At 52.8% G+C, this 26,992-nt stretch overlaps 1 protein-coding gene across 6 annotated transcripts; it reads right to left on the bottom strand.

The window, feature by feature from the left end:
- On the bottom strand, window positions 1-26,992 carry ZBTB7A (zinc finger and BTB domain containing 7A). Of its 6 annotated transcripts, XM_031947849.1 has the most exons (4): window positions 24,637-24,769; window positions 8,559-8,652; window positions 6,961-8,198; window positions 1-3,052 (listed from the first exon to the last, which is right to left on the bottom strand). In XM_031947849.1, the coding sequence occupies exons 3-4, from the start codon at window positions 8,181-8,183 to the stop codon at window positions 2,611-2,613; spliced, it is 1,665 nt and encodes a 554-aa protein (XP_031803709.1). In that variant the 5' UTR covers window positions 8,184-8,198; window positions 8,559-8,652; window positions 24,637-24,769; the 3' UTR covers window positions 1-2,610. The 6 variants fall into 6 exon arrangements, with proteins under 6 accessions (XP_031803709.1, XP_031803712.1, XP_031803711.1 ...); XM_031947852.1 differs by lacking the exons at window positions 8,559-8,652; window positions 24,637-24,769 and adding an exon at window positions 26,909-26,992; XM_031947851.1 differs by lacking the exons at window positions 8,559-8,652; window positions 24,637-24,769 and adding an exon at window positions 26,620-26,697.

Here is a 26,992-nt window from a genome sequence, read left to right as displayed (position 1 = left end):
TTTTTTAAACTTCTCGAAGGTGTGCGGAGAAAGGGAAGGGGGAGCTCAGGAGCTGGGATGCTGGCGGCTGAAGCTAGGGAAACAGATACCACCGCTTGGGGCTTTACCAGAAGGAACTCCAAAGTTGCGTCTATTTACAAGTCCGCACCGGGTTTTTGCATATGTGTGAGGGGGGCCAGTGCTAAGCAGAGGTACCCTCTAGGAGTAGAGGAGTTAGAGCGGCCGGGGCCCGGGGCCCGGGATTGGGGTACCCGAAAGCCGCCTCCTCCCAGGGGACTACCGAAAGCCCCTGAGAGGGGGGGAATGGGCTGGGTACCAGGGCTGTGCCGACAGGTGAGAACTCAGAGGGACCTGTCCGCAGGGCCTGGCGAGGTCTGGTCTCTGGAAGAGGTTTCCCCCAACACCGTTTCCCCAGTCATGGCCTAAATGGGATGGGCATCCCAGGGAGAGGCCCTCGTTTGACAGTCAGTGCCTTAGAATAAAAACAAGGGTGTCGGGCAAAAGAGGCCCTGAAATCGGGCACCTCCCCGTCCTGGGGCCCCATTGAATGGTAACAGGCCTTTCAAGATGGCCGCTCCAGGCAGACTCTGTGAGCCATGTTTTTAGTCCACCATGTTGGAAGGAAGCCAAAAGGCAGGTCCTGAGGGAGTATGGGCAAAGAGTGGGAAATGGGGCTGCAGGGTCACGAGGGGCCCAGGGCACCGGGAGGCAGGCATTTCAGAAAGACCTTTCGGACTGGTCTAGCTGGTTGTAATGTAAGTGTGATCTAGACAGAGCCCTTTCTCAGAACTCCCTCCTCTCAGGAGACCCACTAGGGCCAGGGGCCACCTCTCTGGCCAACAAGGGTAAGTAAGATACGGAGAAAAACCATGAGAGAACCAAAGAGAGAACAAAAGGGAGGGAAGGAGAAAGAAAATCATCCCAACACAAAACCCCATATTCCTGCCTGAGATTCAAGCTTTGTTGCAATGGGCAAATGTTCTAGAAGGTTCTAGTCCTATCGCAGAACCCCCTAAGCCCAGTTCCTGGTTCTACTGCGGGAAACAGAAGTGGATTCTGCATCAGTGGGTTTTTCTTTTTATTGTTTTTTACAAAAATAAATTGATTTTTAAAGGAATTTCTTTTCTTTTTTTTTTGTAATAATCACTTTTTTTGTCTTTTTAATTTTCCATAGAAGTTGGTTGCAACTTGTAAACATGTTTTTAAATTAAGAATTCAGATAAAGTGTAGTACCCGTTCCATCACAAAGTGCTAAGACTTCAAACGTGGTTGGTTTTTTTGTCTTTTTCTACTTTTTTTTCTTCCATTTTATAATTTTTTTTTTACTTATTGCTTTCACTGCATCAAACATCTCCACTCTCTCTCCTCCCCCTCCCCCACCTGCCTGGCTCTGGTCCTGGCACCAGCTGCCCTGACCACCCTGCCTCCCCCTCCATACTCTCTCTGCCGACATTCACCCTGTGCTGCCTCTCTGGAAAGGTGTTTTAAAAATAATCTAAAAAGTGCTTTTTGAGGGAAAGGGCTTTTAATCTCTAAACATCTCTTTCCCCAAGGGGGGCTGGCAAGGCCACGCAGGCTGTTAAGTGGCCCCCCCACCTCCCCTGGCAGGGTGAGATGACGGGGTCCCTGATACGGCTCACCCTGGCCGGGCGGGGGGGTTGCAGAGATGGAGAGGAAGCCCACAGAGCAGGGACTCACACTAAGTAGTTAAGTGCAGAGGCAGGAGGGAGGGAGGATCCCCTCAGTGTACCCCACTCCATTTCCCCAGTTCCCCCCATCCCTGGGCCTCCTCTCCTCCTTGATTAGCCCAAGAAAATAAATATATTTGGGTTTCAAAGGCCAGGAGAGAAGGGGCCCAAGTAGGCATCTAGGAGCCATGACCCCCATTCTCAGCCTCCCCCACACCCCGGGAGAGTAAAAGCAGGAGTTGGAGGGGGAGGAAGGAAGGGTGGTTTTGGGGAATAGGAAAGTTGTGCGAGGGAGGGGGTGGGGACAACCCCCAATAAGTGCCCTGAGGAAAGGGAAGGGGTCAGCGGTGTGCAGAGCAAGATCAAGGAGCAGGGTGGGGAAGGGGCTATTTTAACGTCCACTAGTAGCGGACGGACATCTTTTAAGGTCTTGTCTGAAAGACTCAGGAAGAAGGACTCCTACCATTCCCCACTACCCCTCATGACATTACTTGGGGGGAGGGAGAGTGGGAAGGAACCAACCAACCAGTGAAAAATAAAAACCCAACTGTCAATCACCCCTACCCCACCTTGAACCCTCCAGAGCCCAACCAGGCCCAAAATCAAGTCCTGGAGTTGGGGCCTGGAGCCTGCCACCAATGCCACCTCGAAAATGGCCTTGGATGGGCCAAAATCCAGATCCCTGGGTCCCCTCCCTGGTGGAGAGGGGGATGGCAGGCCTAGAAAGAGTCTTCTCAAAAATCATGGGGTCCTGGAAGGGAAGGGGATTGGAAGAGGGAGGGAGAAAACATCATTAAAGAGAAAATCGGAGGATAGAACTAACTAGATTTTGTGACGCTTCATATATATATATGTCTATATATATATATATGTATATAGAGAGATCTGTATATAGATAGAATTTTTCTCTGTGTTTTTGGTTTTAGGAGAGTCCGGTCGTTAAGTTACCGTCAGCTGACCCTCCCGCTACATTCAACCTGCCCGGGGCCTCAGGCTGGGGCTGCTCTTCTTCCTCGTCCTCTTCCTCTTCCTCCTTAAAGTGCTTCTCGGGCCGGTGGCGCCGGCCGTCCTGGGCCACTGGTGCGGGGGCCGGAGCAGCCCCCGCCCCCGAGTCGCGCACCCGTGGCTTGCGGCCTCGGCGGGAGGGGATTCCGTTGCAGCCGTCCTTCTTGAGGTGCCTGTGCAAGTGGTCGGAGCGGACGAAAGTCTTGAAGCAGCTCTCACACTGGTAGGGCCGCAGGCCCGTGTGCACCCGCATGTGGTTCTTCAAGTCGTAGTTGTGGGCAAAGGCAGCCCCGCACTGCTGGCACAGATAGGGCTTCTCCCCCGTGTGCTTCCTCATGTGGACCTTCAGCTTGTCCTGCCTGTGGGGGGCAAAGAGCAGGGCTCAGTGGGGGCAGGCCAGGCCCCTTCCCTGCCCAGGTACCACCCGACCCCCACCAGAACCCCAGGACAACCAGAGCCAGCAGGGGAGAGGGCTTTCCCCACACCGGCCACCCCAACTCTGCCACCCCTGCTCTGAGCGGGGAACGGGTCTGGGAGCACAGACTGACAGCTGAGGGGACCACCTAGTGGGACCTCTGAAACGAAGTCATTTTAGGAATAAGGAATAAGTCTTTGAACCAGACAGAGCCTTGGACAAGGCCGCAGACGTGACAGAGCAAGTAACTGAGGAGGCAAGACTCCACAGCCAGGGCCCTCAGAACTAAGCCGTGGTGAGTGACTCACTCTAAGGGAACCCTCTTCCTGCCCCTGGCCGGGGCCTCCGAGCAAAGGCATGGGACGGGGTCAGCAACCCCAGCGTGGGCCAGAGGGCCAGAATTCCCCTTCCTGCCAGCGGGGCCCCCTCTCGCCAGGACACAAACATCTCCCCTTTCCTTACACTGCACAAGGAAGGTGTGGGTGGCTTTTCAGAGGTTCACACCATGCCTGGAGCTACCTGGGACCTGGCTGCCTTCTGGAGACAAGGGAACCTCAAAGCATTCGGGGTTTGATTCGGGGCCCTGATCACCCTCAAAAGGAAAACGGGGGCTCTGCAGGTGCTCCTTCCCTTCCTAGAGCTGCTTAGAAACTGCCGGCCCATCTTTCCCCAAACTTTACAGAGGTATGAGACAAGAAGCATTTCAGAGAATCTCATATCTAGAGCTCCAAGTGGCCACACAGCCCCCTAGTTCAGGAGGAAACAAGAAGTGTCCCTTTCCACCCCAAATCATCCTTGGAGCTGCTGCTTTGCCATGCAGTGCTCCCAGAGGCCTCTAGGCAGAGATACCAGGCCCTATTCCACAGGGAGACCGAGGCATGAACACCCCTTCATCCACCCCAGAGTGCTGTCTACTGAGTGGAAGGGGGTTCCTGTCCCCAGGCAGGACACCTCACAACTTCTTCCTTTATTTCAGCAGCAGCTGAGGGACCCCCGGATCTTCCCTCCACTGCCTCAGCCAGGTCCCTCCTTGCCAGATGGGCAGTGACTGAGTACTCGAGGCCTGTGGGCTGACTGAGTGACCGAGCCTCCCCCAGTGCAGGGCGCTGTCCGACTAGCCAGGGCCAAGCAGCAGCAGCACCATCAGCACTTCGCACACTGAGTGGGGCCGTCCCAACAGCCAAGAGGAAGGCCAAGAAAGGCTAATGATGGGAAAAGTGAGGCGCCGAGAGAGAAAGCAGCTTGCCCAAGATCCCCGCCCTAGAAGGAGGCTCTCCAGGTTGCCTCCATGCTCTGTGAGGAAGTTCCTGCTTTTCCTCAGCCACTGGCAGGCAGGGTCCTGGGCCCTCGCCACAGCTACCTCAGCCCAGCCTGGGAGGGGCAGGGTCCCTTCCTGGCCCTCTCCCAGCTGTCCCTGCTGAGCTGGGACTGGAGGTGGGAGGCGGTGGGTTTCCTAAGCCCTTGGTGACGATGTATAATTACGGCCCAGTCTCTGCCACAGGCCCCTGTCTTACTCAATGTGCCTGGTGACTCACTGGAGGCCCTGCTGACTCCTGGTCCTAAGAGAGGGTAGGAAGGAGGAGATGAGCTCAGGGGGTTAGCAGACCTGGGATCAAGGGGGACACCTCAAGCCCCTTGCCAGAGTGGTTGGGGAGGTGGAAGCCCGGGGTAGTCCCAGCCCCAAATGCTAAAAAAGGTCTCAGAGCAAGAGGGGTTCCCTGGGCCCCAAAGCCTGAGGGGCCAACGTGGGGAGCAGCAAAGGGACTGACTACAGACAAGGCTCCGTGCTCACCCATGAGCACAGAGAACAGAAATCTGGGCAGAGAAGAAGGTGCTGAGAGGTCCCAGAGTCAGAGGGCTTTGAATTCACTCCATTGCTCCCTTATGTGACCAGGGACATAATACTTCCCCTCATGGGCTTCGATTTCCCCATAACTGACATGGGGCTAATAATAATTCATGTTTTTTTAGCGCTTTCTTTTTATGTCTTGCAAAGCTCTTTCTTCACAGCAAGCAATACACACACTGTCCCCATTCTACTGTTGAGGAAATGAGGCCAAAAGGGGACGTGAGCTCTCCCAGGGACAGGCCTGCGTCCCTCATCCCCCTTCATCCCATCATCCAGATTCATCCCTCCTTCCCCCGTCACGGGCTAAAAAAGTCCCCTGGAAAGATCCCCAGACTCAGGTGAGTGAGGGCATCCGAGACCTGGGGCTTCTGCCCTCGGGGGAAATTCTGCCCAAGAGAGCCAGCCTTCACCCACACCCCCTGCGGCACAGCCACCTTTGATTCAGAGTGAAACCAAGCTCTTGGCTGGGGGGAAGTCCCCAGCGGGCCCCAGGGATCCAGGGGCAGCACAGAGTGGGGCAGGGGAGACTTGGGACCCCCAGCTCAGGAGAGAACGGGACATGGCTACTCTTCCCTGGCATCCCGAGGAACGGGAATAGAATGCTGGTTCGAAGTGGTGTCACCTGTAAAGTCACCCTTGGAGTTTGCAGACTTGCTGCCCAGTCTGACTAATTAGCTAGACAGCCCTGAAAAGGTCACTTCCCCCACTTGGGCCTAAGTTTCTCCATGTGTAAGATGGGAGAATAAACCACATGTTCACCACACTCAGGGCTACACAGGCCCACGATGGATCGAGGTAAAGAAAGCACTCCTAGATCTTAACAAAAGTCTGCATGGATTCTTATTCCTGTCACTCAGCCTCTTAGGTGGCTCTCCCCTTCCCCCCTCCCCAGCCCTCCATCTTTCTCTAAGCATTGCCAGTCTGGCAGCTGTGTCCCCCGATACCAATTCCTTTGGTATCTGGAAACCTCCTTGGACCCACTCCTTCCAAACACAATCCTGACCACCCCAAGGGGGCTCAGTCTGGCCAGACTTGGGCAGGGAACGTGGGCTTCTGCTTCCCTTGGATCAAGGGTCTAATGGCTGCCACTGGGCTTGGTAGGCCTTGACAAGAGCAGCCTCTATCAGACCACTTTCTTCTCTAATTTTAGGGGTGAAAGGATCTTGAATATAATCTAGCTTGACCCCCTTCTGGACCGAAGAGGAAACTGAGGGCCAAGAAAAGGAAGTGATCTGCTTGAGGTCAGCCCAGAACCCGGGCTTCCTGCCTCGGGCTGGGTTTTCTCCACCACACGAGCTGGCTCTTGGGGCATAAGTGACATTCCAGGCCTCTCCACTGGGACACACCCCTACTTGTCTCCTAGCATGAAGGGGATGGGGGGGGGGGGGTCTCTGCATTCTCCCTCTCCCCCAGGGCTCTGATTCTCCTGTTCTCCCCAGCTGGGGAGAGGGCCAGCCAGGGGTGTAGGGAGGGCCCACAGAGAACCTGGGACAACGGCATTTTTCTTCCATTTTCACATGGGTGGGGCTGGGGGAACCCCAGGCTGGGCCCAGGGGAGAGCTGAGTCACCGGCCCTGCAGTGGGGGGGGTGGGGGTGGAGGAGAAGCTCTCAGGGAAAGAGAAGGCCACTAAGGGATGGCGGTAGCAGAAGCTGGCTGGGCCCTGTGAGGGAGAGCGGGAGGGAGCACACTTCCCCTGGCCCTTTTTCCCAGGGCACTCATTCCACAGCCACCCAGAGGCCTCAGAGAAACCCAAAGAATTACATGAAGACCTGAAAGAGAGCCCCTCCCAGAGGAGACAGACTTGAGCCAGGAGGTATCAGAGGCAGGGCTTGGCCCCCAGTCTAGTAGCCTCTGCTCAGCCCCCCTCCCTGGTCTAGAGCATCCTTGAGAGCCCCAGCCAGTCAGTCCCACTCCTCGACCAACACCCTTAGCCCCATAGATCCTCTTCTTCCTCCCTGAATCCCAGCCCCCTGCCCTGGGCAGCCGGCCCCGGCACCTCACCTGGTGAATCGGACTTTGCAGATGTTGCACTCATAGGGCTTTTCACCAGTGTGGGTACGAATGTGACGGGGCAGCTTGCCTGCCCCCTGGATCACCTTCTCACAGATGGGGCACTTCTGGAATGCTTTGGCCCTGATCTTCTTCTCCACCTTCTGGGACCATGACGGGTAGACATCGCCCTCATGGGAGCCACTGAAATACTTCAAGTAATAATCCATGACACCCTCGTCCTCCTTGCGCTGATCCTCCTCACTGCCCCCACCACCAGCCTGCCGCCCCACTGAGGTGATCATCTGCTGTAGCAGGGCACTGGCGGCCAGCCCGTCCACCTCTGCCCCGTCGCCGTCCTCCCCATCGGCCGTCCCCGACACAAGGCCGGGGGAGTCCCCGGGCTCAGGAGCCTCTGAAAGGGAGGCAGCTTCCTCCTCACCCCCAGCACCACCACTGCGGCCTCCATAGTGCCCATTCTGTGAGGGGGGGAAGAGGCTGGCCCCTGGGGCTGCCTCCTCGTCACGATCGGGCCACAGGCCCTGACTGTTGTCTGGGTCACCATCATTGGCCTTTGGTCGCTCACCCTGGGCATAGAAGTCCAAGCCATTGCATTCACCACCAGCGGCCGCTGTGGCGGCCGCAGCCGCGGCCGCCACAGCTGCTGCCGCCTCCTCATCCTCCTCATCCTCTGGGCCGGCAAAGTTGGGGTTGGTCCACGGAAAGTTGTTAGGGAGGCTGTTGATGGGGTTGCTCTGGAAGAATTCAAGGTACTCCTTGGCTCTGAGGTGGTTCCGCTGATCAATTTGATCTACTAAATCCATCTGGTCATTCTTGGCCAGAATTTGGCGGTCCAGGAGGTCGGCGCACACGTCACTGACAGCCGGGATCTCCAGCAGGCGAGCAGCGTTGAGGATGTCACTGACATTGGATGTGCTGACGGTGAGGGTTGCTGTGTAGGCAAAGTCCACCAGGGCGGTGAGGGCTTCCGCACTCACAAAGTCGATCTCATAGACATTCTGCTGGTCCACCACAGCCCCCGACGTGAAAAGCTTCTTAAAATATTGGCTGCAGGCGGCCAGCACGGAGCGGTGCGTGGGGAACTCTCGGCCCTCCACCAGGATGACCACGTCACACAGTAGGCCGTGGGTCCTCTGTTCATTCAGGCTGCTCAGAATGTCGCTGCTGTGGTCAGGGAAGGGGATCCCAATGGGGCCATCCACACCACCGGCCATCTTTCACGCCAAGATCTGGACAGGTGAGGGAGAGGGGAGAATGAAGCTGTGCCCATGGAACCCCCAACCACCACCTTCAGGAAGAGTAGAACAAGGTGGCCCATTTCACTTGGGCCAAACCTACTTCCTCAATGACCCCTACATCCACCAGGCCCATTGCCACTCCCTCTGCCTCCCCCAAGCCAATGAGCTCCTTCGGGGTACATCTTCTGGTCCTCAGACTCCCCCCTCCTCAGAACCCTCATGGCCCCCTGACAAGCTTCTCTCTAGAGTCTGTTGCCCCCACTAGACCAATAAAAAACACTCATAATTATTCCTATCCCCCAAGTCCCCAGCATTAGGTGGAAGACATGAGAGGCCTTTAGAAAGACTTACTGCTAAACTAAAAGACTTCTTCAGTGAGAACAGAGCAGAGTTACATGGGCCCTTTCTATTTAAAACTCCTTCATTGAACAGAGGATCCTCTGGCCTGGGGAAAATGGAAAGAACCCCAAGATTAAGCCCCTTTAGAGACAGGTAGATCCATTGAGACCCCATCCCAAACCTCCAGCCATGTCAGGGCCCAGCCAAGTGCAGGCTAACCAAGGAGGAGTATTGGAAGAGACATAAAAAACCACATAAGACTAAGAAGAGGAACTCACTTAGCCAAGGTCACAAAGCAAATTGAACACAGAACTGAGACTAACAGAATAATGAAGCTAGTGAGCTTTTAGGTGCGTGAACTGCTTTCTTCACAAAAACAAACTTATTTCCCTCATTTTACAGCAAATTCTGAGCAAGGTGAATGTCAGTGAGATCCACTGACTCACTGTACTCATAAAGCTAGAAAATGACAGTCAAAACTTGAACCCATGACTTCTGATTTCACTGCTCTCTTTCCACTGCTTCCAAAAGACAAGTCAAGCCAGAAAGCACGAATGACGAGGCCCTTCCTCTATTTTTCTCATCCCTGTTGGGGAGGCTCAACTACCAATAGAAGAAATGAAAGAAAAAGTCAAACCCAAGTGGGGGCACAGGATTACTGGGTCCCAGAAACCAAGAGTTAGAAAGGATTGAGGCAGCTCATCTGGGAGCCTGTCACCAGCTGGGCCCTGAGGCCCAGGGTCCATTTTGGAAAACCCTGGCTACTACCGATATCTAGGGACCTAGCAGCTGCAGAATACAGTGGAGCTTCTCTGACTCCAGTGGGGTCTGGGCTGAGGAGGCAGGATAGGAAGGAAGTGGTGGGTCTAAAGTGGTCATGATACTGGAAGAATAGTTCCTTCTCTGCCACCCAAGGGGTGGCCTATTGCCTGCATCCCAATGTCTACTCTCTGATTTTCCCTTAAGAGAGGGGCTTCCTAAGACCTGTCAACACACAGGTGCGCATGCACACACACACACACACCACAGATGACACTGCCTCAGTAATCATACAGGATAAACTTGCTGCTTTCTGGATACAAAGAGCCCCCGAGGACACGGTGCTGGGCCCTCCCTGTGAGTAATCATGGGGAAATCAGGCTGTTTGCCATCTGGAACTCCCCGATAGGGCCCTTCCCACCATGAAAGGCTCCCCCCTAGAGAAGCAGGTTCTGCCCCAGCTCCCCCATCTCCTCAAGCTCTGCACAGGGCTATAGGAAAGGTCAATTCTTGATGGGCCAGAAGTGCCTGGGAGGCAGGGCAGTAGGGTGGAAAGCACCCTGACTAGTAAGTCAAATGTGGTGCCAGCAGCCTGGCTCTGGCATGGACTTGCTGTGTAACTTCAGATGAGGCCCTGGCCCTCTCTGGGCCTGTTTCTGCTCCCTAAGGTTTGTCCCAGCTCTAAGACTCTAAATTTTAGTCTTTCCATTTGGTTCCCCCCTGGGCTCTCTAGAATTGGGTCTTTTTCTCTGCCCCTCCCTCTCTTTCTTCCCTCCCTGCTTTTTTCTTGCATGGTCATGACTCATCCACCCACCCACCCAGCTCCCTTCCCTATGGAATCTCACCCAGAGCTGGGGGAGAGCGAGAAGGCCCTGTCCCCTCCTGCCTCCCCCAGGGCCCTGCCAACCCTCCTCCCTTAGCCAACAGGAAAGGCAGACACAGGCTTCATGAAAGCAAAGCCATTCCTGCTTCAGGGCTTCAAGGACCCCCAATCTTCCTTTTAGTTGGAGCCAGGACTAAATAGCAGGCCATAAGGCCTTCCCTGAAAGAAGTCCTTGCATCAGGCCCCAAGGCCTGAGGTTGTTGAGATGAGTTATTCTCTGCCCTAACACTGCAGAGAGCTGATGGGGTCTCTGTGCCCTAGACCTAGCAATAACTGTGGCACCAGGAAGCTCATCCCAGGGGCTAACCTGGATCCCTCAAACAATGGTTTTCAAATGTCCCAGTGAGAAGTCTGGTAGAAGGAGCTCCCGAAAGATAACAAGACGAGAGGGAGAGGCTGGGCAAGCGAGTCTCTTCTCCACAAAAGTATTTTGTAGCTCACAAGTTAACACAGTATCAAGGGATCTGCAAACTCTAAAGCAGTATAGAAATGTTGGCAATTATTACTTTCAGTAGCCATAGCTTAGCTACAAAAAGGGGAAGGGGTAGGGGGGAGGGCCAGCTAGCCAGCAGGTCACGAGGGCTGTACCCTGCCCTACCCTGCCCAGCAGCCCAGGCGGATGCACAGAGTGCCTTTTGTGCTGGCTGGCCTCTGGGAGCCCCAGAATAGGCAAGATGGGAGACTACACTTCCCAGGAGTCCATTCCTCTACTGCCTCCCCCTTCCATCCCTGCTGTCTCATCCTGGCTGTTTATCAAGGCTGTCTGGTTCTTTCTACTCCCCTCCCTTTCAGTTCTAATTTCCTCCTCTCCTCCAGTTTAAAATGGGGAGTGGGGAAGAAGGGAGTTGGCAATTTGCTGCAATACTACTTGGGGGCAGAAGGTGAGAGAATTTGAGAGGGTAGAGGATGGGGGCCGGGGGCAGGGTGTGTGTGCTGGCTCAACCCCAGATTCTAGACCAGAGAGACTCATAGAATCTACTTGCTGGAAAAGACCTTAAAAGCCAGCAACTCCTTCATTTTATAAATGGGGAAACTGAGACAGAGAGAATGGAAGAGCTTTGCAAGGTCATACAGCAAGTTGGCAGAGGAGGGGACTGGCACCTGGCGCCACTTCCAGTGCCCAATAAAGCTGAGTTGGCACCCCACCACCACCCTCCCTAGACCAAACCCAGGTCAGAGTTGGGGAAGATAGGCCCAGCAGTTTGGTAGACCCGCCCAAAAGACAGGAAAAGAAGGCCAGGAGATTCATAAACACTCTTTCCCAAGCTAAGCCCCATACTAATCTCAACTGTGGCGTTGGGGAACAAATGCTTGGAGTCAAGAGACCTCAGCTGGGATAACAAATTTCATTTTGTAGGTGTGTAAAACAGGGTAAAACCCTCTAATACCCAAATTTCTCACCTACCCCAATAAGATTAGGATCAAAGGACATTGCAGGTCTAAATGTCCCCCCCCCCCAAAATGTGACTCCATCCTTATATTAGCCTTATTTGCCGGCCTTGCCCCAGGGTCTTGGACCCTTCAAACTCTTCTTTCTGCCCCTTCCCTCCCTCCCCTTATTCAATGTACTTAGCCTAGATTAGGGACCAATCAGCAGAGGAGCACAATTGTTTGGAGCGAGGCCTTGAGCTCCATTCTGATGTTTTATTCTGGGAAAGCTTTTTCCCTTCCATTATCCTACTAGTCCTTTGGATGAGAAGGAGGTAACAGTTATTCCCACTATTATTCCTAGGGATCTTTGCCCAAGGGAACACAGTAATCGGTTTGGGACTCTTTCCCTTGCTTAGGCTTTGTCTCAATTCTGTCACCCTCAAGGGTACCTAGCATTAGACTGCATACCCCACAGGGCACAGTAAAGACTTTCTGATTGATGAGAAATTGAGGAATCAACTGGTATTCAGAAAGAGCAAAGGCAGATGCACACACACTTCCCCTCCCGAGTCTACCGTCCCATCAAATATGACAGGACCAGGGTACCCGAGTCCTCGTTTAATGGGAACTCATCAGGAGAGGTGACCTCCATAGACATCTAGAGTCAATTGTTGATTAGCGAGTGGCCAGTCAGCAGCAAATCCTATGGGGCAAATGGCTTGGGCTTCTCCAGTAAACCACAACTGCTCCTTGTCATATGCTTTCTACCCCAACCCCTGAGTCCTAATCCCACTGCCCAGAGTGCTGGAAGGGACTGCTGGCTCTGACTCTTACAAGCCACAGCTACAACCCCACCTGAGCATCTCCCCAGCTGGTGATGAGATACCAGACAAGATGGAAGAGAGAGAGAGAGAGAGAGAGAGAGTGAGTGTGTGTGTGTGTGTGTCTTGGTTTCTGGCTCTAAAGGGAATTATGATGAGAGAGGATCACAGAATGACAGTCCAACTCTTTTTACACATGGAAAACAGACCCAGAGAAGGGAAGATTTTTGCCCACAGTCATACAGCTATTAAGCAGCAGAACTGCAATTTGAAGATGGGTGCTCCGGCCCTCCAACCAGGACTTTCTCTTTCCCGTTCCTGTCCCCTCAGTACCTATGAGGCCACTTCCTCCTCCAGGCAGCTTCCTCCACTTTTGGGCCACCCACCCATTGCCTTGTCCCCCTGTCCTTCTGTTCACAAAGATGAGGGAGTATTGTGTGAAGCAAGCAGGCCCTAGAAGCTCCAGGTTCACCTTGTTCTCTTGAAAAACATGCCTTACACAACAGTCCTGCTGTTTTCACTGCAGTATGATTCTCTTTTTCTGTTCTACTGTGTATGTGCAAACATTCATCCTATTTTGTGTTTGGTAAATTCAGAAAATTAAAGAAAAAATTTAAAAATTTTTGGTGACCTTGACTCAATGTCTGCAGAGTGCTATCCCCCATCCCCATCCTTCCTGAATCCTCCCCAGGTTTCCAAGGCCTAGTTTAAATCTCTTCCAGTAAACTGGTCCTGGCAGTTTAGCCTCAGGCCATAGGACCCACTTGCTCTTCTTCATTCTGACCCCTAACCCCACGCCCCAGAGTCCAGGAGAACCAGACAGGACTTTTGGTTCTGCCTCTTACAAGCCACAGCAGCAATGGCCCAAGCTTTTATTAGCAGTAATCTACAACAAGATGTAAGAGCATATAATATAGTGGAAAGAGCACTGAATTAGGGACCAGAAGCCCTGACCTCTGCTACTTTAGCAGCTGTAGGATCTGGCTAAGTACTTTTACCTTTCAGCCTCAGTTCCTCATCTGTAAGATGGGAATAATCTAAGCACTTTGAGGCAAGTGCTTTGCATTTTTTAAAGCAATTTCCAGCCTAGGTTTTGTTTTGTTTTTTTTTTTTTTTTTTTTTTTTTTAATATCAGATTAGCATTTAATTCACCCTGACTCTCTTCCCAAGTCAGAACCCAGACCTCCTCCTCCACCTGGCTTCCCTGAAGTATGGGGTCAGGCCCAAATTTGATGTGGGAAGTCAAAGTCATTCTCTGATTATGCCCACCTAAGAAGCTAAGGTCAGGGGCAGAGTAGTCGAAGCTGTGGATGTGCATGTTGCCTGCCTATATAAAGTTCCACCTTCCATTAAGGGGTCAGCCTGAAGAGGGGTCCACAGTGCTGATACAGCTCTGAATATCCCCTCCCCAGATCACAAATGGAGGAGAGGAAATGGGAACAGGGTGGAGGGAGGAGGAGGGAGTAGAGAAAAACCTAAAATTTCCCTCAACCAATCCCGAGATATGAGAATGATCACTGGCCTTTAACCTCCAGGGGCAGGAAGAGTCCAGGAGAAGTGGACTCATTCCATTCCCCTTAGCAGGAACTCTTAGCAGGGCTGTGCCCATCTCATCCTCATCCAATGGACACAAATGCATCTATGAGAGCGCAAATGGATCTGGGACTCCCTGATTGGCATGTGCCACCGAACAATGCTGCTGGCAAAAATCATCCATGGCAGTGCAGATCCCGTGTCTTCCTCGCCTTCTCCTGATGTGTCCCCAAGTACTCAGGCTGGCTACCCACCTGCCCTGCCATAACCACTGCTGCTCGACCAGCCTGTCTACTTTGCCTTTTATGCTTTTCCCTGAGACTTCTTTGTAACCCTGTTTTTCGAAAGTTCCTCACCAGTTTTTCCTACCTCCCAAGTACCTTTTCAGGGCCCTTCAGATGGCACAGAAGAGAAAGGTGCTGGACTTGGAGGCAGAAAAACTTGGGGTTCAAATCATACCTCAGATAGTGGCTGTGATCTCTGTTGGCCTCTGCTTCCCCAAATGTAAATCGGGGCTAATAACAGCACCTACTTTACAGGGTTCTTGTGAGAATCAAATGAGATAATATTTGTAAAACATTTTGCAAACCTTAAACACTGTATGAGAGCTATCTACTATTATTATATTCCCTAGGGCCATAATCCGAAATTATCTGAAACAGCCCTTGAAACACAGCACATACAGTGTCAGAAGGGGACTTTGGAGAAGATAAAGCCTAATCTAGTAATTTGTCAGACGGGGAAAAGGAGGCCCCGAAAGTGGGAAAGCCTTACTCAAGCAATTGCTTGACAATGTCCACAAAGCAAATCACTGGCAGGGGTGGAACAGGACAGCCTCAAGACCCCCAGGGTGAGTCATTACATTCCAAGTTCTCTCCTCATCCCAGTAAAAATGCCCTACCCCCAGGAAGCTTCAAAGGCCTAGACCATGGGGCCTGTAGCTCAAACTCATCTCATTTTCCTGGTGGCAGAGTAGTCTACTCTGTTCATGGAGGAAAGACAGCTGGAAAGTGGGGGCAGGGGAAGGGAAGGGGGGATTGGGTCCTCCTGGCACAAGGAACGAGTGGTTCCAGAAGGGGCTTTCAGAAGTCTAGAAAAACAGGGCTAATTAAAGCCAGCAGCAGCCCCTGGCTTTTACCCACTCGGCTCTCCTACCCTCCTCTTCCCAGAGATGACAGCTGATAATTGCATTCCCTTTCCTCCCCAAACCTCCCTGATGAAAGCTGGTCTTTCAGGCACTCTGCCTAGGCTTAATGAAAGGTTAAGGGAACTCAAAACTGTCACCCAGCTACATCCCCTCCAGAACTGAGAAGAAATAAAATACCGGGTTCCATCTCCTGACCCCTAGATCTGAAGAACAAGTACAGAAAGGGTTGGGGACAACTTCCCCTAAAACAGAGGGACAGAACAGAGTTAGAATGGTGAATAAAGCAGCCCTTCCTTGGTAGAAAGTACCCTGGAAGTCAAGAGTCCTGATTCCAACATAGATACATGTTTGACCTTGGTCCAGTCCTTTCTCTTCTGGAGGGACTCAGTTTTCCCATTTGTCAAATGAGAGTAGTAACTCCTGTTCTACTGCCCTTCTAGGGAGACTGTTAAGGTTAAATGAGAAACTGGGATTGGCAAATGCTTTTACAACTGTGTGAGGTGAGTAGTGCCGATCTCATAGATGAGGAAAGCAAAGCTCAAAAATGAGGAATTTGTTAAAGGTCACAATTGGGAGACTGAAAGCAAGAAGCCTTACTTTAAGCTCATTAATCTTTCCACTGAACCATGACCCATGGCTCTTCGAAGACCACCTCCCAGGAGTAAGGTTAATAGCTTCAGCAGCTTGGGTAAATGGGCTTCAAGAAGCTGAGAAAGGCTCACTCTATTCCACCCCCTCCCCTTTCCAGTATCCTCCAATAAGTGGATCCAGAGATATGTCTGGATCTAGAACCAAGGGCAGCTGGGGACAGAAATCTTCAAGATAACTACCTAGAACAGGAACGGTTGGAATTTATTCTGTCCATTTGCTCCCATTGCTCCCTCCTACCCACTTTGGCTCTATTTGGCCTCTAACCCTAGAGCTCAGAACACGAACGCGCGCGCTCACACACACACACACACACTCTCTCTCTCCCTCCCTCCTTCCCTCCTTCCCTCCTTCCCTCCTTCCTTCCTTCCTTCCTTCCTTCCTTCCTTCCTTCCTTCCTTCCTTCTCTCCTTCCCTCCCCAAAATTAGACAGGGATTCCTCCCACAAACAACTTAGAAGCAAGATAAATAGAGACCCAGAAGTTAGGGATTGGTCACCTAGTTACAAGTCCACCCAGCAAATGAGAATCAGAGTACTATGTAAGGAAAAAAGCACTAGATTTGGACTTGGGGGATATAGAACAAAGTTGTGGCTCAGCCACTTACTGATTATTCGATAGGCAAATGGATTTAATCAGTCAATAAGGATTTTTAAAATAAATACTGTTAGTCAATAAATACTTATTAAGCACCTACTATGTGCCAGGCACTGTGTTCTATAAAACGGGGAATGCCTATACTTTTCGGGTGCTGAAGGAAAACCCTTCATAAATATACACATTAGTTATAGTACTCTCCATGTTACGTGGGGCTTCTTGGTCCAGATCTCTAATCAGCAGGCTGCATCATGACACCGGTCCTGGGATATAAAGAGTTTGGTAGGGAAGGAAAGAAGTCTAAAGGATCCACCCCACCCCCACAGTCCCAGGTTCAGTCTTTCCATCCTGTTCCCCTCTCCACCCCCTTCATAATTAAACTCTCCTATGTTGCAAGGTTCCTCCTAACTAGTTACTCCACCCTGACCTCCGAGCCAATTCCCAACTGTGTCATCAGGACTACATTTAATCACGAAGGAATGCCTCTTGATGAGTGGGGGTTGGGGTTGGGGGGTCGTAGAGGGTGGGGGACTGAGGGTAGCAATCCCTTCCCCTTGTCCCTGCCAGCCTGGCCTGGCCTATTAAGGAGGCCTCCGGCAGGGCCCAGAACAAACAGACCAGGGAGACATTTTATCTGCAGATTTATTGCAACCAAATGGGGAGGGGCTTCCTGCCCCAGGCCTTAAAGGGGCAGATCCAGTACTGATGAGGGGAGGGAAGAGAAGGGGTGAGAGAAAAGGGAAGGAGTATCTGGGAACTTGTAGAACCCACCTGGAGTAGAAGGTAGGAGATGGGTGGGGACAGAGGGGTGGGGTGAGGCCCTTGGGTTTAATTCCACCTGTTCAGCTCACCTAGGTTGGTCTCAACCTCAGGAATGGGAGGGAGTCTCTCTGCAAGAAGCCAGGAAGAGCTAGCAAAGGGCCTTTATTAACCCTGCTCACGATGACCCCCAGAACGGCCCCACAGCAAGAATGCCCAAGTCCTCAGAGCTTCCAATTTAATAAGGACACAATTTGAAGAGTCAAGAGTCTCCAAAGCAAGGAGAGCAGGTTCCCACTGATCCTCCTTAAAGTCGGCCAATTGGTGGTGAGTTCTCTCAGTGTCAAACTGTGAACATTGGATCAGAAAGGGTCTGGAGGCTGAATCACTTGAAGGGTCTAGGTACGATTGGCTGAACAAAGTCTTAGGAAGAGCAGAGCAAAGGGCTGGCCTATAGAAGAGGGCTAAGAGGGAACTGGGAAGAAGGCAGAACTCAGCTCATTAAAAAAAACTTCATGAGTTATCCAACAATAAACCTGGGCATCAACAGAGGTCATGACCTTCCCATCTTAGAGTTAATCACAAAATCAAGAATTTCGAAGAGTCCTGGAGATCACCCAATTTAACCCACAACTGATCTCCAGACCCTGCAATAATTATCCAGCTCTGCTGAAGGCCTCCAGGGACTGGGAGCTCACTATTTCGGCAGCTCATTCCAATGTTGGACAGCTCTAATTGTTAGGAAGTTTTTCCTTCTATCCACATGAAACCTGCCTCCCTGTGAGTTCTTTGCCTGGTTCCTAGTTTTGCCCTCTGGGCCATACAGAACCAAGCTAATTCCTCTTCTTCATGACAGGCCTTCAGAAACTTGCTAACAGCTCATGTTCCCCCCAAGTCTTCTTAAGGTGCAGCTAGACAATGAGCTTCCTGATCAGAGGAGCGTCTTGTCCTAGACAGGAGGTTGAATCAGATGCCCATAAAGGTCTCTTCTACCTCAAGGTTCTGGGACTCTAATCCTTCTGTAAGTGGGCAATGGCAAATGTTGCCACTCTGCTAGTCTGTGTGAGGGTACCAAATTTAATAGAGACTAGAGCCCAGCCTCGACTTACCTCAAAGGTCTACCTTCTAAGGGCCTCTACTTTTACCCCTCCCCTTTCAATTCTTTTACTCCTTTAGGGTCTAGGTACACCTTGCTATCTTAGCCCTATCCTTTATCTCTGGGGGAAATACTGATCCTGGGCAAAATATCACCCCTACACACACACACACACACACACACACACACACACACGAACACAGGCGCACAAATGGAACAGAGCAGGCTAGAACAGACCTCTTTTCCTCAGAGATAACCACTAGACCTCATGGGCTGACCCAAAGTAATGGCCAATTTGGGTCTTTTCTTCCTCTACTCACAGTCTCCCCCCTCCCAACTCCCTTCTCTTTCACCCTGGCAGTAAAAATGACAATATTTCAAGTTAGATTTTACTCTATTTTCTGTGAACAGCACCTCCCAGGGCAGAGATCTTTTCCACTTTGGGAAAGCGTGGGGGAGGTAAAGGGGAAGACAAAAAGATTAGGGTTTCTGGATAAAGTCCTGCATGCCTAGCACCTGGATGAACTGAGAAGCTCACTCAAGGACAGGGAGATAACAAGAAATTACCTCTTACTTTCCTTTCTTTAAATGTTAGCAAGTCTGAAGAGAAGCAAGCTAGAGAGAAACAGGTTCACAAGCCTGCACCTGCCCCTCCTCCTGCCCCTTAGGAGTCTCCAAGCTCAGAAGCCCAGATGAAGAGGGGAGGGCAGATCAGCTCCCCAATTCTCTTGGCCTGTTGGGGCAAGAGGCTTTAGAAGGGAGGCAGATGATACCTGTAGCTACAAGTCTGCATTATAGCCCATTTCAAAGCTCCAAAGTCAGAGAAAATCGGAGGTAGAAATGATCAACGGGTTTCCAAGTTGAACCACAAGAGCAGAATTAGATACATGGCTTCAGGGTGGAGGAGAAAAGATAGAAGGGAAAGGAAGGAGGAGAGAGAGGGAAACTAAGAGGAAGGAGGAGAGGATTTCAATTTGCACCTATCAACACAAGAGAATTCCAACCACCCCAAGGGAGGGTCCTGACCAAAATACCCTCAGCGTATATCCCCCACCAAGGACTCTGCTCTGGCTCAAGGACCCCAGCCACTCCCTTTTCTGATGGCAATTGATTCTGGCTTATTACACCTCCCACCCCCAACCCCAACTCTAACAAAACTCCTTTCTTTTCCTCCTCCAATCGTCCTTTCAAGAAAGGCCCACTTTTACTGAGCCCCTAGTGGACCTGGTCCCATGCTAAGGACTGTTCAGAAGAGAAACTGAAAGACTACACAATTTTTGCCTTTTGTCCCGAGATGACCGTAGCCCCCTCTCCTAGTCGACTACACTGTTCCCAGGAGTTCTGTGAGTATGGAGTTAGAGAGACTGGATTTGAGACTAAACCTTATACTTAAAAAGCTGTGTGACTATAAGCAAATCACTTTTCTCTCCAGCCTCATGTGCCTCAAATGAAAAAGGAGACCACTGAAACTAGATGGTCTCTACGACTGTTTGGAATTCAAAATCTAAATCCTGAATTTTACTACACCTTCCTAGGTCAACTCCCAGAGGCCTCCCCCTTCTCCAGCATTGGACACTGAGACCACTTGCTGGAGAAGTGATTGCACTGAAAGCAGGGGCTTTTTTTTAAGCCTTCCATTATCTCTTCCCTCCAACCAAAAGAGATCAAGAGGTCATTTGATCTTTTCTAAAAGCCCACAAAGCTGGTCCTTATCATAACCTACCTTTTATAATACTTAATTGTAAACTTGTTTTACTACCACTATACGAGCAGCTCTAAGAGCAATGCAACTGGCCTTACACATTGTAAGGATTAGATAAATGTTCTGTCCAATTTTACTTCTTTGTAATTCCTGAAGTACCAAACAAGGGTACCTAAGATAGTTTATCATCACTAGTTGACATCAATAACTTCTAGATGAGCTCCAAGATCCATCCTAGTTCTCTACACTGAGTACACTAATATCCTGTCTCCAGGTTCCTCCTAGCTTTAATATTCTACATTGTAAGGGTCCTTACTCGATCTGACATGTATATTCTCTGATTAAGAAGTATGACCCATCACTGGGTTCAGATCAGCATCATTTTAAATTGCATACTATTGTCTATTCTTGCCCCGTAGAACAGTGAAGCCCCAACCAAGCCACCCCACTTGGCAAAAACACGACTGACCCCACTGTCAAAGCTTTCACTAACTGGTATTTTTTCAGGGACTTCAGATGGTAAGGCTGGAGAATTAGACAGACTATCAGGGAACAGGGAGAAGACAACACACAACCAGCATAACCGGTATATGATTGTTGTCCCAGAGATGTCATGGGAGTGACAATAGCCAATCAAAAAGAGAGACAAGGAGGCAGAAAGGTACAGACTGCCACTGGTGATATTTGAGTTTGGGGAATGTTCAGCCTTTGGTGCTGTTTATTATTTAACACATGCTTGAGGAGTATTAAATCAGACACCAAGCTCAGGCTCTCTAACTATTAAATTCGCTGTCCTGTCTCTCTGGCTATTACCTGCACTTGACACTCAAATAAAATACCCTTGATCACGCCTGGAACCAACCTGGCTACACAGCCAAGGAAGGCAAGGGTGCTAGTGCAGTGGGTGAGGGGAGGCAGGAGGTAAGAATGGTGATTTTAACCTGTCTATAGTTGAGCCTTGAACTCAGTCAAAGCCTTCTTGTTAGTTCAACTTGCGAGGGTGGGAGGAAGCAACACAGAAGTTCTAATTAAAAAAAAAAAACATAAAATAAACCCTAGTAGAAGAGAGCACTAGTGTCACCATTCCAGCTTTGTGAGGCTCTATTTCCTTATCTGTAAGATGGGGTCAGCAATTCCCTTGCTACCAAACTCCTAGAATTGTGAAGATCAAACACAGAAGCAATTTCTTTTATGATAAATTCATAAAGGTCCCATCATCTGTATTTCATCTACCATGCTTGACTTTGGTATCTTTAGCACAAATGCTGGGCCAAGAAAATCACCTTTCTTGTCTTTCATTGGGGAACAAGCTGATTTAACTAAGGGTTAATGCTAGGTCATCTAGATTCCCATCAATATCCTCATGGTGGAAGCAGCTTGAAAGGGTACAAAGAACATTATATGGGCTTGGCTCCTTTTTGCTGTGTGACTTTCTCTCTCTAAGCTTCAGTTTCCTCAGCTGAGAAATGAGGGAAAAGTTTCTTCTGTCTTTCTCAGGAGAATTCGTGAGGATTAGAAAAGAGAATGGAGTAAAAACACTTTGAAACACATGCAGCACCCTCTATCTACATGGCACTATTACCACCAACAGACTTTCTGTCTGAGGCCGGTGGCTCAGTGCGGGGATAGGTACTGATCCTACCCATAGGATCTACTCTGGGGCTGCCAACTCCTAGCAGAAGGAAAGGGCAATCTGAACTTAATAGGCAAGCACTAACATGCTTATTGAAATTAATGGACAAGAGACTTGGGTTCAAGCCTCAGGTCTGTCACTTACTAGCTTTGTGACTTTGAGCAAGTTACTCCCATTCTCTAGATCACTAGGAGCCTCCATTAAATCATCTGAAAAATGGGTACAATAATTTCCCTACCCTGGCTACTTCATAGGCCAACCTGAGGATTAACAGAGAAAAACAGTACCTAAAGTATTTTGCAACAATTAAACATTACAGAAACATGAGCTTTTATTATTCATCTTCTTAATACTCCAAGGGAAGTCAATGACTTTCCCCCAGGTCTCAGTTTCCCCATCTGGAGTTCTGCCACAAAAAAAGCTTGCTGCAAACAACCAGCATCTTTCTGCTTCCACAGAAGCATAGCTATTGGACTCTATCCAACCTTAACTCAATGCTTCAGGCACAGGCAAAGAGAGTCTAACTCGGTGCTAGGTCGCCAACATGCTGGCCAATCAGAACTGAATAATGAATACCCCCCAAAACACCCCACGAATTAAATTTCCACTGTCCCTGTTGGCTCTTCTTCCTTTCATTAAGCATTCAGAGCTTCAGGCCTCATTTATCCATCATCTAATTCACAGGTATTTCTTCCCCTAGGCTCCTGTCACCACAGAGATAGCTTTTAGTAAACACAAAACCAAGCCCCCAGTTCCAATTAAGTAATACCCAAGTTGGCTTCAGAAGAGTCAGATCTTCCTTTTCAACTACTCCACTATACTCACAGAATCACAGAATTTCAAAGATAGAAGGAACGTCAGGGGTTACACTGTCCAACACCAACCCCAAATAGGAATCCAAAAACCTCCAAAATGACAATATCCCAAAAAAGTGATCATCTAGCCCCATGTTGAAGATTTCTGTTATGAGGGACTCATTACCATTTATATTAGTCCCCTCCAGTTTTAATGATGTCATTCCAAAAATTTCACAACTTTGGAAGAAGTCTTTCCCCATATCAAAGCGAAATTTACTTCTCCATAACTTCTAACCATGGGTTCCAGTTCTGGCCTATAGGTGGTAAATTCTATTATTTCCTCCAGGGACTGAGGTCCCTTGAGGCCTCTCTCCTCGAAAGAATTCTTAACAATGACAAGAGCAGAGAATAGGTCTACCCTTTAGGCCCTGGTCTAGGCCCAGAGTGGCATCTGGGGGTAAAGTGTTCCAAGCCAACCTCTTCCAATCAACCTGCTTGCCAAGAGGAAGTAAATGGATGGGTCCCATAGGGAGGGCCCCCTGGAGTGGGTGCGGTTCCTTAGGTGGGCTCCACCCAGGAGCTGCTGGAGGGAGGGGGCACAGGGAGGGGAGAGTGAACAGAGAGAGGAGGCCTGACATACTCTCGAAGACTTTCCTGTTTTCTACTGCTATGTCGATACTGTGCACCCTGGAAGCTGCCAACAGAGGAACAGTTTTTTAAAAAGGCAAATAAACAAAACAACTCCCTGTTTAGTAAAGGGGGAGGTCAAACTTCATGATGGATACCACCAAGGGGCAACTTCTCTACCACTCCCTACCCTTTCACCCCCAGCCATCTAGATCCTGCCACTCCTCTCTCTTTAGTTCTACCTGGAACCTCAGCTCCAGGATCAGGCCTAAGAAATTGCAAACCTCCAGTTTAATATCAAAATTTCACAACCACAAAGACATTGTGGTGAAGTGAAAAGAATGTGAAGGAGGGGCTCTAAGGGGTTCTGCCACTGATCTATGTAACTGACCCCAAATGTGTCACTTCTCTGGGTCTCAGTTTCTTCATCTGAAAAATGGGGTGCAGGAGAGCCAGAAGGTTCTCAGCGACTTACAACTTCAAATCTCATTACCTAGATCTTCTCGGAATGGGTCATGAAAAAAGCACGGCCCTCACATTTCATTGCCTACCTGGCGAATTCCAGTAACCTGGTTGGGGGAATACAATGTTTGGGCACTAATGAAGCAGAGGATCTAGAATTCCTAACTGAGTGTCTCAAACCCACTTTGACTCAGGAACATGATATTCTCAAGTCTCTGGAATGGAGCTGAGCTGTTCCTGCCCTTTCTCTCCTGACTTATCATCCTGCTAGCACTGGGTGGAAGGGAGGGAAGGCGGAATGAATGCTGGCCCTAGGAGAAGAAGGCTCTTCAGGCAAGGGTCTGTCTGACAACCTTCAAAAACATGGAATGGGTTCTGCCGGAGCTGCCTAGGACTGAGGGAGAGGACGGCTGCCAGGCTCCAGCCCCCTCACTCTTGAGTCACTTGGGGCTCGAGGTTCCCACACTAATGTCAGCGCAGAGCCACCCGGGCAGAATCAGGGCCACAGCTAGGGAGCCGAGGACCCCCACCAGGGCTGGAACTTCGGGGGTCCAGAATGGAAAAGGAAGAGGTCACTCCCACGGGAGTCAGAGGGGCTAGAACCAAGGCGCAAGGGCTTGAGGTGGGGGAGGGCAGGAAAGGAAAAGAGAAAGGAAGCCTGGGGGCAGCAAGTACCTCCACTAGGGTCAGAGCGTAGAATGCCAGATGTCAGAGCTGGGAGGACCCACAGAACACAGAACACCGAAGCCCGGAGCCCGGAGGGCCTCGGAACACAGAACAAGCTATAAACACTGACGGCCCGAGCTGGAGGAGACCTCGGAGTTCGCCTAACCCAAGCCCCTCGCACGACGGGGGGAGAAGGGGGGAAACTGAGGTCCACTGGAGGTGGCCGCGGAGGTGAAGGTTAGGCGAGCCGCCCGCGAGCCGGAGCCTGGCGATCCCAGCGGGGCCTACGTGCCCCGACAAGGCAGGGGCAAGGCCGGGGCGTCCCGGCGGAGAGCAGTCTGGCCCCAGGCCCCGGCCCCGGCCCCACCCCCACGCAGCAGGCCTGGGCCCAGGCCTCCGGGGCCGTGCCGATGGTCCCCCTTTCCAAAGGGTGCCCGGGCCCAGGGGCTGCCTGGCAGGGAGTGGCCTCGCCGTCCGTCGGCCAGGGAGGCCGGGGCCTCCGCCCTGGGGACCCCACCCCTGGCGTCCCCTCCCGCCCCTTCCCCGCAGAGGGGGGGCGCCCGAGGAGGGGAGGCGCGGGGGGCTCCTACCTCCTTCCCTGGCGGTGGTGATGGCGGTGGCGGCGGCAGCAGCTCTGCTCGGGCCCGCTCGGGGAGGCAGCGGCTGAGGACGGGGCCGGGGCCGGGGCCGGGGCCGGGGCTGGGGCTGGCCCCGACCCCCCGCCCCCCGCTGCCGCCGCCGCCGGCGGCCAATCCCGCCCGCACTCGCCCCCCCCCCCCCCCCCGCCCCGAGCCCCGCGCCCCGCGCCAGGCCGCGAAGCCCCGGCCTCGCGTGAGAGGCGTGACCCGGGGGGCCCGGGCCCTCCCCGGGGAGCGCCGGGGGACTGGCCCCCTCCCCCCGGGGCTGAGGAGGAGCGGGGGGGCGGCTGAGGACGGTTACACAACCAGGCAGGAGGGGGGGGGTTGGGAGGGGCCCCGGGGGAGGGGGCAAAGGGGAGGGGGCCGGCCCGCGGCCGCACAGCCGGAAGTCAGGGACCGCCACCGGCCTCTGGCGAGAGGAACTCGGCCTGTGAGCTCCGCCCCCTCCCTTTCCCTTCCCCTTCCCCTTCCCCTCCTTCCTCTCTCCCTGGGACTTGTGACCCGCCGCTTTCCCCGCCCCCTTCAGCTTGTCATTGGTCGGCCGGCGAGCCCGGCCCTCTACGCCAATTGGACCCCTCATCCGCCGCTCACCGCCCCTCCTCCGCACCGCCCCTTCCCCCGAGCCTCGGTTGGCCTGGGCTTCGGCCGCCCCTGCGGGGTACCCTGGGACTGGTAGTCTGAACAACCCCTTCCACCTGCTGGCGGGAGGCGGCGGAAGAACTACAACACCCAGAGACCCCCCGACTCCAATCACCCACCCCCAACCCTCCACCCCCTCCCTCCCCTCTTTGCAAAGCCCCCCTCCCTGTTTTTCTGCCCCCCCTTCCCCCCTCGGCCCCCATGAAGCTTCAGTCCAGCCAACTACAACGTATGCACGCAGCACAGAATAAGCATTTGAGGGGCTCCCGCAGGCCACCTCCACTTCCCCCTAGAAAATAGACCAGTTGCAAACTTAACCCGAGCCCCCTACTAACACTACCACCTCGATGCAAACACTCCTGTCCCTCGCGGGCAGCAGCCTCCGAAATGCAGCCAGAGCCCCTCTTCCGAAGACGGGGCAGAGGAAGGAGCCGGGGTCCTAGCGACACCCCTCCCCCTCAAGCCTTCAACTCTCCTTGCGCCTAGACTTTTGAGCAGAACCTCCCCCCCCCCCCTCCAGCCGCGCAGCTGCTTATCTTCCCCCCCTCCTTCCCTCCAATAAAACCTTGGGATCAAACTTACGGGTACCCCCCCCGTCTCCGGGCAAAGACTTGGCTGTTCCCCTGCCCCCGGGGCGCGGAGGGAGGGGGAGAGCGAGGGCACGGGAAGGGGGGGCGATGCACCCCCCGCCCCGGCCGCCGCGCGCCCCCCGCTCTTACCTCGCCGGTCCCGGGAAGAGGAGGAGAGGAGAAGCAGGAGGAGAGCGGGGGTCCGGCGGGGGAGGGGGCCGGAGAAGGGGAGGGGGCGGCCCTGGCTGCCTCCCCCGGTCAGTGGATGCCGGGCCGGGCCGTGCCGTCCCTCACTGCGCCCGCGCCCTCCCGCTCTCCCTCTCGCGCTCCGGCGGCGCCGCGGCCCCTACTGTAACTGTACGGGGTGTGCGGAGCCCCGTATGATGCTCTCCGCTCCCTTCCTGGTTTCTCCGAGGGCAGAGGGGTCCTCCCTTCTCTTAAAGGTGCCGCAGCTCCGCTCCCGGCCCCCGCGCCTCCCCCCCTTTCTATGCCCCCCCCCCCGGCGGGGAGGCTGGAACTGGCTCTGCAGGTCCCTCGCCAAGGGCAGGACACCCCCCTCCTGCCACGTCTTAGCCCTCCCGCTCGGCGCCCGGTGGGGCTCCTGGTGCAGCGAGAGCCGGGCAGGGAAGGGGGGAAGCCGGGGTGGCGGGGAGCCGGGTTCTGCCCCCTCCCCACCGCCTCCTGCACCCCTCCTCCTCCCCTCCGCGGCCGCCTCCTCCTCCCTGACCTCCGGCTTCCCTCCGTGGCTCCGTTCCATGTTGCCATCTTATCTGCCCCCTGAGCGCGCGGGGGGAGGGGGCAGATCTGGCTTCGGGGGAGGGGAGGGGGGGCGCGCCGGGCCCTGCCGATAAACAGGCTGGGCAGAAAAGACTCCAAGTTAGCGCGGCTCGGCTCGGGGCCCTTCCCCCCATCTCAACCTTGACATCTACGGGGCGGGGGGGGGGGGCGGGCAAGGACTCTACCATCCCCCCACCCAGCCCCGAGCTGGTCTCCCGCGATTATATAAAATTTCCCACCTTTGCTTGGACTGGAATGGGGAGCACAGGGGAGGGGGATGCGGCGGGCGGGCCTCGTGGCTTTCTGGTTTCAAAGTTTCCCCC

The sequence above is a fragment of the Sarcophilus harrisii genome, chromosome 1, assembly GCF_902635505.1.
Source record: "Sarcophilus harrisii chromosome 1, mSarHar1.11, whole genome shotgun sequence".
NCBI classification, from domain to species: Eukaryota; Metazoa; Chordata; class Mammalia; order Dasyuromorphia; family Dasyuridae; genus Sarcophilus; species Sarcophilus harrisii.
This window is presented reverse-complemented; position numbering and strand designations above follow the sequence as displayed.